At 37.1% G+C, this 20125-nt stretch overlaps 1 protein-coding gene and 1 pseudogene across 1 annotated transcript in view; one reads left to right on the top strand and one right to left on the bottom strand.

The window, feature by feature from the left end:
• LOC137405635 (phosphoribosylformylglycinamidine synthase-like) overlaps positions 1-20125 on the bottom strand; it is a 114523-nt gene that overhangs the window by 6257 nt on the left and 88141 nt on the right. The window contains exons 12-21 of the mRNA XM_068091959.1: positions 12255-12328; positions 10945-11101; positions 9344-9456; positions 7453-7563; positions 5030-5158; positions 4770-4901; positions 4434-4664; positions 3854-3977; positions 1581-1721; positions 543-704 (exon numbers count right to left, since the gene is read on the bottom strand). Of these exons, the coding sequence (XP_067948060.1) occupies positions 543-704; positions 1581-1721; positions 3854-3977; positions 4434-4664; positions 4770-4901; positions 5030-5158; positions 7453-7563; positions 9344-9456; positions 10945-11101; positions 12255-12328 (1374 nt within the window). The remainder of the gene's footprint in view (positions 1-542; positions 705-1580; positions 1722-3853; positions 3978-4433; positions 4665-4769; positions 4902-5029; positions 5159-7452; positions 7564-9343; positions 9457-10944; positions 11102-12254; positions 12329-20125) is intronic.
• LOC137406142 (transcription factor SPT20 homolog) lies at positions 18700-19587 on the top strand (annotated as a pseudogene).

Below are 20125 nucleotides of genomic sequence, written 5' to 3'. Positions count from 1 at the left end.
AGCAGTGAATGTGGGATCTGTGAATAAAACTTTAAAATACGAAAATGTTTGCGATGCGCGTCATGTGCTAGAAACCTTCCGCAATATTTTCAGCTATGTTTTAACACATATTATATGTATTATACGATATTACAATTCAACATATTATACAGATACACATATGTAAAAACTTATTTTAAACATTTTAAAATCCAGCAAATTTAACTGAATGAATTTGTAACTGTGGTCTGCATTGCGCTAAATTTGCAAAAATACACGCGAGCGCTTTCACCAGCATTCTTGTCTGAACTCTTAGTAAATACTCATGCAACGATAGGTCATGTCTCTGGTGTTATAAACGACACAAATGTGTCATCTTCTGAAATTTATGAGAAACAATTCCGTAATGAGTGTTGGCGCAAACGTGTATTTGTGGTAACTTTTGTGTGTTTTTGTTAATATGTCAACACTGTCTAAAACTGTAAATTAGAAGCTAACATCTCAGAACCAATAAGAAGTTTGAGCACCTGTTGTATAATGATCAGTATTATAGCTGTGCTCACCTCTGATTAGACTCTGAATTGTACGGAAGCATTTAATGAATAGCTGGCTGTCATCAAGATCAGGAGACTCGTCTCCTATTTGGCCATAAACATGGGCAATAGCGGAGCCACCCAACCTCTGGCTGCACTGTCCCTTAGACAGGTTAATGTAAAACAACTCTCCTGTAAAGAGTGGTAAAAGCAAATGGGTGAGAGGAGTATCATCCACTTGCTTACAAGTTGTCAGTTTCAATCATAGCTGTGATTATTTTACTGCAGCTCTGTTAAACTATGCATGTAGTTCACCGGCTCTGACCCCTACTGTAAGAAAAGAAACATCAAACAGAGGTTAGTAGATCGTGGCTCATAGCTACTGACTCAGAACATGAACGGCATACAATAGGTCTACCTAAAACAGCAGCTGAAGTTTTGAGCATTTCTAATAAATTGTTTGTAACAACCCAATGAGAATGAAGATTTTTAGATAACAAAAGGAAATACACAACAAGTAGATGATGAAATGACAAAGAGAGGAGATAACTCTCACTACACATGTCATGCTCTCACAAACGATCAGCATTAAGTTTTATCACAAAGATACAGTAAAGCAAAACCTTTTGGACAGTGAAATTGCTGACTGGGCAGTGAAATTGCTACTGATTGGACAGTGAAATTGCTACTGATTGGACAGTGAGATTGCTACTGATTGGACAGTGAAATTGCTACTGATTGGACAGTGAGATTGATACTGATTGGCCAGTAACATTGCTACTGATTGGACAGTGAGATTGCCACTGATTAGTCAGTGAGATTGCTATTGATTGGACAGTGAGATTGCTGCTGGTTTGGACAGTGAGAATATTACTGATTGAACAGTGAGATTGCTATCGATTGCACAGTGAAATTGCTATTGATTGGACAGTGAAATTGCTAATGATTGGACAATGAGATTGCTACTGATTGGACAGTGAGATTGCAATTAGAGCTGAAAATAAGGCTGTTTCCAGTTGTAAAAACTTTCAAACAATAAATCCCAGATGTCCACTCTGTTCGCAGTACCTTTTCCATGAGGACATTTGAGGTCTGGTGTCACAGTCTTGCAAATATTCACACACGGTGCATAGGACGATATGACTAGTGAGCCAGGTGCTTTTACTGTCACTTCTCCAACCCTGGCTGCCATACTCAAAGAATCCTTCCCTACAAACAGCGTTTGCTTTGTTAATGCCATATTTCCATTACCCTACTTTGAAAGAACATTGACCATATACTGGATGACATACTTTATAGAAATACAATTGACGCTCCATAACGTAAACATTTCACGTAAATTCCCCTAACGAAAAGAATCTATGTAAAGTTTTGGCTTCAGAGTACGTAAGAAATTCAATATAATATAAAGCGTCAAGTCGGTGCAAGCTTTCAAATTCGATTTGAATTCCGAGAGTGCCATCGCCATCAAAATATCGTTTTCTCTCATGTCGCATTTGGGAGAGAAAACAACGAATACGTTTATCTCTATTATATATACTAGTACCCTTTGCAGTCTAGTGTGCTGTGAGAGATCGTCAGGTGTGCTGATAAAGTACAGAGAATAAATAGCTGTACAACATATAGAGGTATCTCTATTATATATACTAGTACCCTGGTAGTCTAGTGTGCTGTGAGCGATCGTCAGGTGTGCTGATAAAGCACAGAGAATAAGTAGCAGTACAATTACATGTATTCAGAAAGACAGTAGACGCTCCTATAACTTATACCTCCTATAACGTAAATTCCAGATAACGTACAAAAAATTATGTGAAGTTTGTGCTTCCTACTACGTAAAAAATTCCATATAACATAAAGTGTCAAGTCGGGAGAGTTTTCAAAATTGATTTGAATGTTAATTTATTTCGATGCACTGGAAGAAATAACGCCGTGCGATTAGCGTACTATTTATTATAAATAACTTCATAACGCAACATTCTAGTTCGTCGTAATAGATCGTTAAATGTGGCGACAAAAAGGCCAATAGGATAGCCGCGCAATTGTTCATAAATACAAAGGCGATCGGTAAGTGTAGGCGTTACAGCGTCGGTCTACCAGTCTTATTGTCATGAGCTGGAGTATCGTCAAAAATTATCTTTATCTTAGCATTGACCCCTGGATAGCAAAAGACGACGAACAGGTAGAACTGCTTTTTATAGTAAAAATATTTTGTTGTTTTGCCTTATTGTAGACGTACAAAATATCTGTGACTAGATTTACTTTGCAGAATTGACTTTGCTGTTTAGAAAAATAAGCAAATCGTTGTAACTGAACGTCGAGAATGTGCAGTTCCTATCAACTTGTTGTAAATTTACCGCAATCATGGTCTATAATAAAACCAGTGAGATTGATCATAAAAAGGAGAAAGTTGTTGCTGCAAACCAATAATTCTGCAGTTACGGTAGAGCCCACAAATTCAATGAGTTAAGTAAAGTTTTTCCTTCTTTGCATGACGAAAGGGGTGAGTTTACAAATATCTTGGAATGGATTAGGCAATTTAAATGTATTTTAATGTTCTTATAACGTAAACGTTCCTGGAACGTATTATTTACGTTATAGGAGCGTCTACTGTACTTCAAGGCAGTCGATAGGTGCAGATGATAGTGTCGGTCTACCAAGCTGAATGTCACAAGTTGGAGTCTTGTTGAATGCAATCCTCTATCCCAATTTTTGGCTTCAGACAAACAGATGGACGGACATCGCTCTTACTATAGTGAGTATTTTTCCCGTTACTTTAGACAGGTATAATATTTTTTACTTTTTAATTATCTGTCTAGAAAAAAAATCAATTTAGATTGACATTGAAGGTGTGTGCTCCCCATTGACACAAGATCACTGTAATCATCAACCCTAAACCAAGTGAAAGTGATAGGCAAAAAGACAAAAGTTGTCGATACAAACCAACAATACCAGTTACTGTACAGTCATTAAATTAAATACATGTAGTTATGTTTTCTTTTCTTATTTGAATGGCCAAAGGGGCTAGGTTGGCATGATAGTGCAATATACATACATTTTACTGTTTGTATAACGTAAAAACCTAATAACGCAAACATTCTCAGAACATTTACAGTGTAGAAACGTCTGCTGTACTAAATACTGTAAACTACCAATTATACAAATAATACATTACATGTATGTGTGTAATAAACCCGAGTCAGCGACTGTATGTTGTAAAGTTTACGGCTTGAACTTATACTTATTAAATACTGCTCTCTGATGATCTTTTACCGGCTTGCATCCACAAAAATGAAAACTACTTCATAAAAACAAATGATCTAGTGATGATAGCTCTGACCCACCGCCATCAATGCCTATGCCTAGTTGCTTCATGACCTCACACATAGCGCGGCAGGCGTCATACATAAGTGGCCCTTCTCCCTCCAACTTGCCTGGCCACATCCAGTTGGCACTGCACTTAACATCCTGTTTAAAAAACGAAAGGAAAAATTGTAAAAAGTTAAACTACGGCCACTCCAAAATGATTTGAAGTAGACATCACTAAAAGGAAACCATGGAAAGTTTGGCTTGCCAAATTGGTAGGCCTTTTAGCAAATATACCCATGATGACATGAGTTGCCATGGCAACAAAGGTAACCATGACAGCAAAGGTAGCCATAAAAAACGGCAGCTTTGACAATAATGGTAGAAAAGACAAACTGTAAAAAAAGAAAACTTTAGTCACGACGACAACAGCGATGATGACAATGCAGATGATAGACTAAGTAACTTACACTTGAAAATCCCTAATAAGTAAGGGGCACTTGATAGAGGAGTCTGTTAGTCTCTATTAGGCACCTAGGCACAGATATTGGGAGTTGTGTGTCCGTGGATATATTACAGGAATTGTGTGTCCATGGATATATTACAGATGCTACTCACTTTGAGGTGAGAGATGAGGGCAAACGAGAGGTTTGTGAGAGATTCTCCAACAGACATCCTAGCCCCGCACTCAGCTGATACTAGCATTTTGATTGGCTGTTCTCCGATTGCAGTAGCAGCGCCTTTTGTATCCCAGTAAGAAATAGATGTTACGGCCACGTCGGCGAGGGGCGTGTGTAGTGGCCCGACGCACTGCTGCTGCGCTATGAGTCCGGTTACTGACCTGTCTACCTGCAAACATCAGTCGTGTCCAGGAGAGACAGAAGGAACGAGCTGAGGAAAAACTAAACCATAGACACAACAATAAAGCAATACAAGCCTGTCTGATCCACCCACCTTATTGGTAAGAAAACGCTTGCTAGCAACAGAAGGCATTCTCAGAACGGCTTCCAGCATATTTCTAAATGTTTGTTCCGGAGGTAGAACAAAGGGATTTGCTAATGGAGTGATTCGTCTCATTTTAAAAACCTAAAAACACCTGAGAACTATTAACAAAACCTCTCAAGGTTAACATTACCGTCTATCAGCATATGCCAATATAACAACCGAGGTAGGGACAGTTTTACAGCAGGGAACTGCTTGAGGAAGCAAACTACCTTTTTTGGCATGTCTCCGAGCACAAGATCAAGCTGAAGGTCAACGGGAAGAATAGGTGTTTTCTTCTTCAAAGCCTCACTACCGTCCTGGGAGACATCATCTAGGTGGCCAAATGGAGTTAACTGAATCTGAAAACAAACCAGTTAGCACCTGCATTAACATCAAAGTTAACACCCAAATTAACAGTCCCATTAACATCCAAGTTAACATGCAAGTTAATACCTCCATTAACATCCAAGTTAACACCTTCATTAATATCGCAGTCAACATCCAAGTTCACCAAACTGTTAATCCGTGAGAAAAAAATCAGATGGAGTAAGGTGGCTAAGATGATTGTCACAAATACAAGAAATCTCATTGACTTGAAGGAATGTTAGCATTCTACAAACTATTTCAACCTAAAAGTACAGACACTCAACAAAAATACTAGCTGTGAATTCTGGTGAGATTGGTTATTTTACATAAGCACCTGACAACTCCAAGCAGTTGTTTCAAAGTGGGATCTTTAAGCTAAACTACACTAAAGAATTGTAACATACCTACATTATATATATACATTTTTTTGTATGTACATATTTTTGTATTTATGTGCATATATATATTTATATTTTTGTATATATACATTTTTGTATATATACTTATGTATGTATAAATCACTAGTGGTGGAATAGGTTAGCTGTACCTATATTTTTTTGGCTTGATATTCTTTTCTGGAGTCACTCATGAGAGAAACATCAAGTTAGAGAAAGATGTTCAGTTAACCTGTTCCAACACTCTAGCTAGCTATAACACTCCATACGTTTTAGAGAGTAGAGTGCTATTAGCAGTAGGCCTGCCTACTGATATATACATATATATGATATATATATGATATATATATATATATATATATATATATGATATATATATGATATATATATATATGATATATATATGATATATATATATCATATATGTATGTATAAGTATATATATATACATATATATGTATATATAAATAATATGTATAAGTGGAACTTCACTCTATAAGTTAAACATTTTATTACTAATAGTTTCATGTGGTACAATAAGTATTACACTCTTCAGATAAAATGTCTAAAATTTTAGACATAACTCCTCTTCTATTGCACATAGAAAGTCCGCTTTGGCTGAAAATTGTAGCAAGCATTAATGAGCGCAATGAGTTTATTTGCAAAATTATTAAATATATTTATAAAATAAAAAATATACCTTCAAAGTTAGAACAGAAAAAAAATTGAAAGCTGTCATAAATTGCACAGCAGAATACAGGCTATAATATCATCACAGGCTAATAGCAAGCAATGAATATTAACAGGTAGAGATATTTTTCGACTTCCCAATGCATATTTATTAAGAGATCTACAAGTTAGAAGGAAGTTAGCAGATTTCTTGTATCTAAAAGGGTTAATGTCACTCCGCCCGAAGGAGAGTGCAAAACATAGGCAATATCCCTTTGTCCATAAAAGGGTTAAATTTATCTTTCCAAAACTCTGACGAAGTATTTGAAAAACACAACCCCATCCTCTATTTGACTGCCACTATGGGGTGACGATTGAAAAATAGAACGCCATGGCATTCAAATAGAAGTTTTACAGTATATGTGATATTTAATAGATTTACAAAAGTAAGGCCATCTACTAACAGCACTCTACTCTCTGAAAGGTGTGGAGTGTTATAAATAACTAGAGTGTTGAAATAGTTTATAGTTATCTTTTTCCAGGTTGATATTTCACTCTGGTGCCATGACAGGTACGTTTTGTGCTTCTGCTCTCTTTGGATGACTTTGGGTGCAGAAGTGGTGAAGCTGCATTGGTGGGTGACCCGAAGAGTGCAGAAGCACGAAACAGACCTGTCATGACTCCAGATTGAAATATCATGGAAAAAACAAGTAACTATAACCTATTCCAACACTTTAGTTATTTATGTGATATATGTATGTATATGTGACATACATATCACGTATATATGCGATATATATATATGTATATCACATAAATATATCACATATATATGCAAAATAATGAAAAATAACCAGTAGGTTATCAACCAATACAATCAGTTTAGAGTTGTCATGGCAACATAGCAGATGATCATCACTTAGCAATGAAGTGCAAAAAGGATTGAAAGAATTACTAAATTGGCTATGAATAACTTCTATCAAAGTGTTAATCTAAGCAAGTGAGCAGCCTGGAAGCAAGTTTTTAAACGTGTATAACTCAAGCCACAGGCAGCGCACAAGAGCGGCCTACAACTGGCTGGAAGATGTAACAAGCAAACGTGCCTCTTACCTTAACTGCTTGCCTAAAATACATAAGTGTACATAATTGCCAATGACTCTACACTCAGTCGCAGCAACAAATACTCAACTCATGAAAATACAGAGCAGGCCGAACATACCAACCTTTTTATTGCCAGTGATTTCACCAACAAAACTGACTGGACATTTTTCTCTGTTAGCAACTCGCTCTACTAGTGGTCTGTCAGCAGGTTTGATGAGCAAAGCATTGCTCTCCTAGAAATGGTCAGCAGTTATTGCTTGGCAGAACAGAATCTAATGACGAAGCGGAATGTTCTCTTCATAAAGAAGAAATATACAGTAATTATCTGCTCATACAAAGAGAAAGCAAGTCCAAACCCATCGGTTGATTTGGTGAATACTCAAAACAAATTATACATGTGCAGCTATGATGACAACCATGAACAATAACTAATGGCGGCCGATACAAAATTTTCTAAGAAGAGAAGATAACTCTCCATACTCTCAGCATAAGCCTTACTACGGACGGAGTAAGGTGAGGCTGCTCAACTGCTGAATGTACTAATTGCTATTTCACTTTCGTAATATTTTTTCATCACTTTATTACTTTTTAATATATTTATCCATATCATACAGACACTATCCTCAGTAATAAATTTGTTCTATCCAAGTCATGCAATATATGACTAAAATAGTTTACAGATGTATGACTGTACCAACTTTGCTGATGGATCATATCAATAGCATTGACAATTTGGGAACTGTTTAGCTCTATAAATGTCTTAAAAGAGAAAGCAATTTCCATAAATGTTTTTAAAAATAAAGCTAAAGAGCTTTGGAGTTACATCCACAATGGAATAAAAAGAATAAACCTTTAAATAAAAAGTTTGATACTGATATACTGTAAGCTACAATTTAAATTTTTGTTGTTGTAAAGATAACACCCCGTCTTACGTTACATTCCACCGTACCCTTCACTAGTCACCAGTTATACATATACTATTACACAGCACAGCAATCACTAAACTGTGTAGTTACTAACTTATTACCCGCTACTCTGTATTAACTTGTTTATTTAAATATAAATATATTGCTGAGCTATTTGATAAGGAAGTATAAATCAATGTAAGGAGTTGTCTTACCATGGACTGTGTTTACAACAACAAGCATTCCTAATGGGAAAGTGATGAGGCTTAAGAAGTCATACATCTAATGACAATAGTTCAATTAGGATAAAAGCTAAAGGAACACAAACAGGGAAAGAGCTTATTTTTAAGAGTTGTTTGTAGTAAATGCGTGATGAAATCAGGTCAACAACCTTGAGCTGTCAGCAACAATTTAGACTGACAAAAAGGGATTAATTGATAAGTGTTGGCAGGTGTCCAGTCAAGAAGCGCTGTAAGAGCGCTTACACCAACTTAGTGAATGAGAAGAGCGGCTAGTAACAGTTCATACTCAACTTTCGCTATGAAAACGGACATGATTCGGAGAGGATTTAAGAAGTTTCTACCTCAAGTACAATTCAGAAATCTATAGCCTTGAATAAATTGCTAGACAAAAAACTTGTTAGACAGGAAGATAAAGTCTGGTTTATAAGTGACGCCATGACGCTAATGGCTAGCTATACAAACTCATTTTTAAACTGCTCGAAGTTCCATTTTTAAATTACCGCTCAAGCTGATATCCCTCGACATCGAAAACTGATAAAGAGAAATTAGAGCGCTTTCAAAAATTAGTCTTTAGTCTTATGCTGCCTGATATGGACAGTTAATTCATATATTAACTAGATATTAATCAAAAATGCTGAGGGAAGTTAAATTCATATAAACCAATATTGACGAAGGCATTTATTTTAAGTATTCTTCAAGACTTGCATTCAAATTTAACGATAGTTCCTTTTCTATTGATTTATAATAAGACCGCATGAAACAACACAAACACATTTAAGAAACTTCTATCTTAAAACACATAAGATGGCTTTAAGACACCCTCAGAAGAAGGCATATCTTTAGATTTGCAAGCTACACAAAATCACCTGATATTCAGCGCCCCACAGTTCAAGGACGCTGATTGTTGGGTCACCGAGAGAGAAACCATCGCAATGTATCTTAGCGCCTTCAGGATCAGATATTTCCTTGAGAACATTTCCTGGGTAAGGAAAAGAGTGATGGAGACATTACATTTATGCAATTTATGGGAAAAATGAACATTAATCTAATTCTGTAAAATTTTATTGTAGAAAAGAAATACTATATAGATACTATAATACTATAAAGAATGGTATAACTACAATAAAGAAAATACTACAATAATTTTCTTGTATTTATAGGTTTTTAAGAATATCTTTAATCTAGATTCTAAACATTTTCCTAATATCTGAGCACAAGTCCAAGATGATCTCAGCAGAATTTCAAATCAAGTTGTGATAAATCTCAATGCTTATATTGCATGAAAACCTCAGGCAGTTTATATAGACATGAGAAAATAGAAAGATGAACACTTCAATGCCATCAATGGCATATAAACAACTTTAAATACCATAACCAGTAAAATATGCAGTCAAGTTGCTGGGCCATAATACCCCAATAGCCTAAAAATCATGATATCCGCCAAAAAATTCTAAAATAATATGTAGAAATAACCAAGGAATACCTCATATCTCATGCACAATCCTGTATAGCGAGGCCTGACTGTACAGCACCTAAACATGTAGTTATGCACAAAAAAAGCATATAATGTGCATATCCCATGGTTATCTAGGGCTGAATAAATCAAGACCACCATAGTGGAATAGATGGATTTGGCTCCGGTTCTTGGCCACTGGTCTTTTAGCACAAACTATTAGCTCTAAATTATTTTGCCCCAGCCCCTATTATTGCCCTACTACTGGCCCATCATCCTCATTACCCATCGACGATATCACCAAATTTACTGACGATCGGATACTAAATACTGTATTGTAGATTGCATTATTGTCAAAATAAATGTTTCAATACTTTCTTAATCTAATTAAATCCATGCATTGCAATAATATTAATATATATATTTGCATGAGGTCGAAGGGTTAGCGCCATAAAGAACACTAGACAAAACATCAATGCCAAAAACCACTAGATCCAACATAGGGCTATCTAATGCTAAATATTTGTATAGTGTAAAAATCGCTATAAAAATCCAAACCACTACATTCGCTTATTTATATATATTTATTATATTTATGTTATTATATAGTGAAACATTCGGCCTCAAGTCCCAAAGATGTCTCTGTTATTACCTACAAACCTGCCACGCACTATTTCTGAACTTTAGCCTTAGAGGTAGCCTCTAACCTAAACTCTAGCCTCTACCTCTTAGCCACTTAACCTAATCAGCAATTAGCAAACTTCATAGAATCTAGAGATTTCGGAATAAGAAAATGTGAGTTCACTTGTCCAATTGTGATAGCAAACCTACCATTACCACCTGCCCCTTGATCATGTATGCTGAGAATGGGGTATTGTGATAGCAAACCTACCATTACCACCTGCCCCTTGATCATGTATGCTGAGAATGGGGTATTGTGATAGCAAACCTACCATTACCACCTGCCCCTTGATCATGTATGCTGAGAATGGGGTATTGTGATAGCAAACCTACCATTACCCCCTGCCCCTTGATCATGTATGCTGAGAATGGGGTTTTTCTCTCTGCACTCGATGCATGCTCGAATAACCCTATTCATTTTCTGCTCCATTTCTGCATCCCCTCGTTGCACAGCCCCCAAATCCAGCTCTGACACATTATCACCTTGCACCTAGAACATTCCACAAGTGTCTATGCAGCCCTATAAATACAGCATGAAGTGAAACACTAGATCTCTATGTAACCACATGCCTACAACAATACCATTTTTATGCCAATCCATAGAGTTATCGTGGCTACCCATAAATTGCAACACCCATTTTCTACTCTGACCAGAAGCTGTATCATGTTTGAGTAGACCCACTAGTTGACGAACATGTATCAGAAACTCCACAACTTTCTTTTGAGTAAGAATACCGTAGACTTATTACATAAAAATGACAACTAAATGTTCTCCTATTTTGCACTCTGTCTTCCCGTATTACTTAATGGAACAAGTCAATAGAAAATCTATACGCATTGAATGATTGTCCAGGATTCTAGCCTAGTTTATGGGTTACACCATAGTGTAATGTGTAATTGCAAGACATTGAGTGATACTCAAGAATTCAGGTTACAAACTGACCCTTAAAACACTCCTTAAGATAAATACAAGCCATAACACTTCTATGTTATATTAATCTCCTCAATGGATACCCAGAGGCAGGCTTACCCGATACTGACATACGACAGTGTACGAAATAAACTGGACCCTTTGTTGAAAAGCTAAAATTCTCACCTACAACATTATTACTCATTGTGAATGTAGTCAATAGCCATAAATTATATATTAAATTAATCCTTATTTTGTCCTGAGTTCAGATATATAAACCCCACAGCAGTAAAATTACATTTTTGAATGATTATGTAGGTTAAATACTGAACATCTGAGTTTTAATGGCTAAAGATAACAATCTGTACAGATATGATCACATATCTGTACAGATATGATCGCACCACATACATCTTTATTTTCTTCATTCAAGTCATATACATTGTAAATAACATTGCTATACTATGCTGCCAGCTATGGTAAAAATGGCAGCAATCGCTGACTTTTTGAAAAAAGCCTTAGTATCCAATGGAAATATATTAATAAAACAACTGACCCACTACACTATATAGCTATTAAAGGATACTCACTTTCTGTAGTACGCCAGCGCACAATGACTAAGTAAATATGTCAACACATAATAGACACACAGACATACACGTACATACATAGAGACAATGCTAATGGATAAGATGTCTGAACATGCCTACAGTTTGACAAATAAATCACAAACCTGTATAGAGCTAGCAGCTCCACCTCCTACTCCAATCCTGTACACGGGTCCACCTACTTTCACTACTAAATCACCTGCAACACATCTCTAGTCATACAGACATATAGTACAGAGGCTACAAATCGTGCACTGTCACATTTCTGGTATTTAACAGCTGTCAAATTCCACCTAAAAAATTCAGACCACAAATAGTTATTCTGGCATTAAAGAAAGGGGACATAAGAATTTTACAAATTTTCTACGAGATTTTCTTGTATTCGATTTGCAGCAAAACAAAATTCAGATTTACCCGCCGGCCCTCCATGAGGTGATGGTGTGGCAAAATGCCGTCAACTACACACTTATGTTGCTGTATATATAACACTTTATTTATATATAATACTTTATTTATATATAATACTTCATATATAAATGGTGAGAATAACTCAATTTCTTTTTAATTTAAAGTTGTTATATTTGTAGAGCAGTTAAAATGGTTCTTCAAGTTTTTGTAAAAAGCGAGCACATTCGATTAGAGTAGTAGAAAAGTTAACAGATGTGTAAACAATTAATTATTGCAATGGTATTACAACATTACTTACAATAATGGAATCAAGTTAGTAATGCATAATTGAAAAATTATATTTGATAAAGATGCACCAATAATTATTGTTTTTGTGACAAATATTAGGCTATCTTAAAGTGTTTTTGTTAAAACTAAAATGACAGTGAAAATGAGTCCGATTTCCAGTCAGTTGAGTATAGATAGTGAGCCACCTAGTCATAACATTAGTCGGTATTTGTCATTTTATCTGCATTATTATTATTATTTTACCATCATTACTTATTGTGAGAAAAATGCTGAACAAAAAGCAATTATTGCAACGTTGGTAAATACATGGATAACAATGATATCACACCATTTTAAGAGAAGATACCTAACTTGTTATCAAGGTGCAACTAAAACTGCAGTAAACATTACTTGTCTTCAAAATTATATTCCCTCTATTTAAAAGGCACCCTCTATTTAAAAGGCGGGTGCTTTGAAATATAGAGGGAATTTTTGAGCAATCCCTCGAACATCGAGTATGCCATCTGTTTAGCTCACTGCAAGCAGGGGCTGTGTATGTTTTTTAAGAGCATTATTGTGCAAATAATGCTGAACACTAGACATGTCTAAGCCCAGTGGCAAAAGAACCTTCATGACTGGAGACATGTCCAGTTGCAAGGAGGCATTTAAAGATTGACATGCAACAAAATTCACATTACAGTTATTTGGTATCAAAAGATTCACCATGTCTTACTCTGTTGTGTTGTAGGTGCCAAATATGTGGAAATGTGATTACAAGCTCTTAAAAGCTCAAAAACGAAAAGCCGTCGTAGATTGGAATCTCTTTATTTATCTGACGTAGTCATGAAATTTATTTATTGTCTTGTCATGTGATGTTCTCACGTGAATAGAAAGGCCAATAAAAAGCTCAATATAAAACTTATCGTAACACTAGTTTATGACAAACACTTCGGGTTTTACTGAAGACCCCGTATCACATATAGATACTCGCTACTTTACATTTTTGTTTCAGTTTGGTCTAATCGGCAAGTCGTAATCTGATCATGTGACCCAATACTTCGCAAATAATTTTTGCAGCACTTTTCGATTATCACAGGTGACCAACAGGCTCGTCATGATTATCAGACAATGATATGGACTCCTTCAAGCTAAGGCTAAAAAATTAAACAAATTTTTACAGTAAGTTATAAGATATCAATGCTAGAAGTGACAGCATTACAATGACGATAAAACAGACGCGTAAGAACAATAGACATGGTTTTATTGAATGCGTAAAGTATATTTGTGAAAACATTTCGACGAATAAGGTTGCATGAAAGTGTAAACAGACCATCTCCCACAACTACGTCATATTTGAGCCGTTTTGGAAAGAGAATCCAAACTACGGCGGTCTCGTGTGGCTGCGATTAACTGTTCATTTTTGAGCTTTTAAGAGCTTGAAATCACAGTCCCACATATTTAACACCTACAACACAACAAAGTAAGACATGGTGAATCTTTTGATATCAAATAACTGTACTGTGAATTTTGTTGCAAGTCAACCTTTAAGGTTGGATGCCAGTCGTGTCACCACCAGTGACCTTATTTGAGAATTGAACCCCCAACCTGAGTAGAACATAGAAGAGTATAGACAATCGTGTAAACATCGTTTTATATAAAGCCTCACTTCCGGTGGCGGCATACGTTCAGAAAATTTACATACACTTGCATTGAGCTGAACTTTCTTTACACTTTTTGAAGCTTAGAACTAGTGCTAACAATAAATATTGACTGGAGGACTTTATATTAGTCTAAGCTAACAAAGAAGTTTAAACTTTATTAATAATTAAAAAATTAGTTATTATTCAAAAACCGGATTTTACCAATTATTTGGTATAAATTTTGAAGTTTTTTTTTAAACATCTAGGAAAGGAAAACTTCTAATATATGGGTGTTAAACTCGTGTTATAGGTATTAATTACCATATTTGCAGAGCTTAGTATGTTGGTCTGGTGGTAGGAATAACTATATTTTATCAAACACAGAGCAGCACCTATATATCGATGGTGGTATAACGGGAAGTATTTATAAATAGTAAGGCGACATCATGGAGTAGTAAACAATGAATCATTTGCATAGGGAAGGTATGCTGACAAGATAAATAAACAGCACATAAAATGATTCAGTGTTATTGACAATACTACAATGGGAATCACCAACAAAGTAAAAATTGGAGAAGTAAAATTGTGATGGTTAAGTAACCTTAGCTACTTTTTGAAGTAGCGTTTTTGAAAGGTGAAAGTTAGTGTCTCAGTAATATGTTATCAATTGGAGGCGTGGCATTTCCGCCGCTAGGTCTAACCAGCGATGACGTCATTGTCTAAACTCTTATAATCTTAAACTCAGCCCCAACCCGTTTTTGAAGGTCAGGTGGTCTAGACCTCTAGGTCACAGCTATTCCCTAGTTCATAAGAAGGAAAGAAGCAGTTAACAAGAATAAATATATGTGTAAATACTTCTAGATACAAGCAATGCGCGTGCAATAATACAGTTGGCACCCTTTGTTACTAGTAAAGCAATCGCTGCAATAAAATTAATCACTGGTCATAATAAAAAAGGCTATATATAAAGAGATCAATGGAACAATACGGTATATTATTTTGTAGAAAATGTCATTTGCGGTGTTTAAATATTGCTACTCCATATGAGACAGGGAATAGCTTTGGCAGCGCTGCTGTGCTTCAGCAAGTCTCACCGATTCAACCTCTGCCAGAGAATCAATAGTAGCTCAAACTTTATACCCTCTGGCTGCCTCTCCTAATTCATACAGGCAGCGCCTTCTCCTATCCTATCGGTATCATTAATTAGCATGCTTAGCCCTGGCACCCTTGTCACTCGCGGGCGGCTACTGCATGATTGCCTATTAGCCAAAAAACCAGACTGTCTGTATTAACTATGAATCAATTCTTGGAGGGTGTAATTTATCTAGAAACGAGCAAGAGTGTGCCTCATGCGACGAAACGACAATGCGCTGCTGTCACGACTTCTGCTCAACCTCTATCACGACGGCGGCAGCACAGCGCAGACGAATGTGGTGACTAATACCTACTAAATGGGACACTTAAGCACTTGGCCTGCTCTCTCCTACCAACGGATACCCCGCAGTGAGTAACCATACGTCTTCAAGTACAACCTTAGCACCGGTAGGTAATGTATTTTTTGATGAATGGGTCAATGAAAATGGACAAGGCAAGGGGAGATAACAACTGATTTATTAGATTTTATTCTGTTTTGCTATCTTAGCTGGTTCAAATGGCTCGTCATCTAACATTTTTCGCAACGTACTAATACCACACACAGTGGCTATGGTGGGTTACAACAGACATCTACTCACCTGTGGCGCGATGCTAGGATAGAGCTGTAGGTCTAGCTTGGCATTTATTTGTAATTTTTGTCTAACATCATGTATTAAATAGGTCCCATAAAGCGATAAGCATCAATAATTGACTAACTGAGAATAATGCTAGTGAATAAGGTGCTTTGCTGACTTTACAAAATTATCAAATAGTCAGCGGGAGACATAGGACGACTCCAAACAGAACTCGTCTAGATTTTCTCCTGCTTAGCGAGAATATTACATGTAGTTGGATTTGAGAAAGCGAATACATACAGTTTCATTATTTCAGCAGGCCAATAAAAAATCTGTATTCGCTTCAATGAAGATTTTATCATCTACTGGGCTACACCCTGAACTATTACATTACATTGTGAGCTTGGTAGAATATAGCCAACCGTTACTGTCTCTATACAGTATGATTGTAACAAACACGCTTCTTAACAGCATGCTTATGCAAGAGCATGATATTAAATCGAAAGTTCATGGGCTCATGAGCGAGCATTACATTGTGATCCAGTACCATATGGATATGACATAATCACTGAATATTATTCAGTAATGGAGTGTTTACCAAATGATCATGTGACAATATGCTGGATCGTACAATGCTATATTCTATGTCTTAGATTAGTCTCGACAGAGTCCACATATAACCAATGAGAGCAACAATTGGAGGGTAATATTAGTACATTTGGTCAAGATGCCTTCATACAACATGTGTCAGGATGATACAGTTCATCTATGTACCTCAGCCAATGAAATAGGATTGTAACGACATCGCTTTATAAACTGAATCATTTACATTTGTATGCATCGACAAACCACATCTTCGATATATACTAGTGAATATTAGTTTTTACAAACCCACGACTAGTTCCTTTATACCGTCATAATTCTTATCGATGATCCTAGCAATATATACTCTGGAATGACAACTCTGATGAGCTCCCTACACTACCGCATCTGCATTAGAGGTATGATAGAGCAGAGGTTATGAACCTAGCTGCTGTCAACATATGTAAAAACATGTAATTATTAACAATCACTCGAGAGACTTATCTCCCCTTGTCATCATAACATCTATAAAGCATGATTCTAGAATATGGAATAATCAAACTATGCAATCTCAGGGTAATGAACCCAGCTAGGAATGCGTACTTATAAATGCAAGCACTTGCAGGCATCTGCCAATTCATGCACTAACTTCTCGTAGAAAATACTCCAGCGATTCAGCATTGGTTAACTTTTGCGATCAGCAATAATTTAATAAAGGATGCCGTTGTAGAGCAAGAGAGACACGACTGTGGTGCTCATCTATACCAATCTAGACTTGTTCTGTAGTCAGTCGCTATACCCATCTTGCGCAATACTGAACATTGTACTTATTGTAGCACAGGAATATCTGGTTGAAGTGCCAAGTGATGATGGCGCAAATAGTTCATGGTATAGGAAGCTCAAGCTTTCAGAGTGGCTCATGTTTTTTCAGTGCTTGGTAAATCGTAGGTCGTGTGAGTATCTTTTATCAGCCTCCTTAAAAGAATATGACCAAGTCATGTTTCACGTACGGGAGTGGTTTGAGATTCCATACAGGTACCCTAGAGGTATCCTAGAGGCGTTTACATGACAAAATACCTAATAAATACCTATCGCTGAATATAACTTTCATTTTTTGTCTAACACAAATCCATTAACTTGAAGTTATCCCCCAATGGCTACTTTAAGTGAAACGCCGACTGACATAATAATTACTCCATTGACTAAACCACTAACTACTATAACATATCCTTATACTGAGTGCGCTTGTTATAAAGGAAGTGTTATTATAGACTGCACATTTTTGAACTGTTTGTAAAGATCTAGGGCTACGGCTTTGAATGTTGTATAGACATGCACTTATCAGCAGTCAACAGACCCTACCCAACTCCATTATCATATCCTTCCTCATGTACCCTAAACAAGGTGAAAACAACATGAATTCTCATAGAACTGAGAGAGGGACACAATCGTATACCCAATCGTGTAGGAAATTCAAAGGCATCCTCAAGTTTAGGTATTGAGGGTGGACACCTCTTAGCTTGCTTCCTACCCGAACAATGTAATGTTGTCATTTTACAATCTCTTTCAGGGACTGAAAATTCAGTCTTTTGATAGTGATTATGAACAGACACAACATGTAATTATTCACAAAACAACTTTATAGGCTAGGGAACTGTGGTGTGCACAAATTGCTATTCTCTGATGAAGCGACCACCTGCGCGTGGTATGATAGCTCGAGGCCAACCAAATGGCGGCTCAATCCAGAAAAATGCCCTTCTCAAATGGCGCGCTCGATTTGGAATGAAAATATGAAGCCCACCACGGGTTGTCTAATAATTGCCAATTTTCTAAAGAAGTGAGTAACAAAACTGATGGTTGGTGTAGTACAAGCAGCACTGTTTTCAGTACTTGGTACAAAACTAAATATATAAAATAGCATTTCACTTCTGTCCATCTACAACTCATCACAGGAATGATAGATAATGCCTGAGTACATGCATGTACAGCAGAGGTCTAAGTACATGTGTGTACAGCAGAGGTCTGAGTACATGCATGTACAGCAGAGGTCTGAGTACATGAATATACAGCAGACGTCTGAGTACATGTGTGTACAGCAGAGGTCTGAGTACATGCATGTACAGCAGAGATCTGAGTACATGAATGTACAGCAGAGGTCTGAGTACATGAATGTACAGCAGAGGTCTGAGTACATGAATGTACAGCAGAGGTCTGAGTACATGCATGTACAGCAGAGGTCTGAGTACATGAATGTATAGCAGAGGTCTGATGTACAGCAGAGGTCTGATGTACAGCAGAGGTCTGATGTACAGCAGAGGTCTAAGTACATATGTGTACAGCAGAGGTCTAAGTACATGCATGTACAGCAGAGGTCTAAGTACATGTGTGTACAGCAGAGGTCTGAGTACATGCATGTACAGCAGAGGTCTGAGTACATGAATATACAGCAGACGTCTGAGTACATGTGTGTACAGCAGAGGTCTGAGTACATGCATGTACAGCAGAGGTCTGAGTACATGAATGTACAGCAGAGGTCTGAGTACATGAATGTACAGCAGAGGTCTGAGTACATGCATGTACAGCAGAGGTCTGAGTACATGCATGTATAGGAGAGGTCTGAGTACATGTGTGTACAGCAGAGGTCTGAGTACATGCATGTACAGCAGAGGTCTGAGTACATGCATGTACAGCAGAGGTCTGAGTACATGCATGTACAGCAGAGGTCTGAGTACATGCATGTACAGCAGAGGTCTGAGTACATGAATGTACAGCAGAGGTCTGAGTACATGAATGTACAGCAGAGGTCTGAGTACATGCATGTACAGCAGAGGTCTGAGTACATGCATGTATAGGAGAGGTCTGAGTACATGTGTGTGTACAGCAGAGGTCTGAGTACATGCATGTACAGCAGAGGTCTGAGTACATGCATGTATAGGAGAGGTCTGAGTACATGTGTGTACAGCAGAGGTCTGAGTACATGCATGTACAGCAGAGGTCTGAGTACATGCATGTACAGCAGAGGTCTGAGTACATGCATGTACAGCAGAGGTCTGAGTACATGCATGTACAGCAGAGGTCTGAGTACATGCATGTACAGCAGAGGTCTGAGTACATGCATGTACAGCAGAGGTCTGAGTACATGCATGTACAGCAGAGGTCTGAGTACATGCATGTACAGCAGAGGTCTGATGTACAGCAGAGGTCTGATGTACATGCATGTACAGCGGAGGTCTGATGTACAGTGAGCTGATCATTATTTGAAGCGAAAGGTGATGACGTGGGTAGGATGTAGAGGTCACACGGCTGCCGCAACCAAATTCCTATTTGAGCAAAGCTCGCAATGATTACGAATCTTGTCAAAAAAAAGTGTTATGTTTGTCTTGGCATGTC

Source organism: Watersipora subatra, chromosome 10, assembly GCF_963576615.1.
Source record: "Watersipora subatra chromosome 10, tzWatSuba1.1, whole genome shotgun sequence".
NCBI lineage: Eukaryota > Metazoa > Bryozoa > Gymnolaemata > Cheilostomatida > Watersiporidae > Watersipora > Watersipora subatra.
This window is presented reverse-complemented; position numbering and strand designations above follow the sequence as displayed.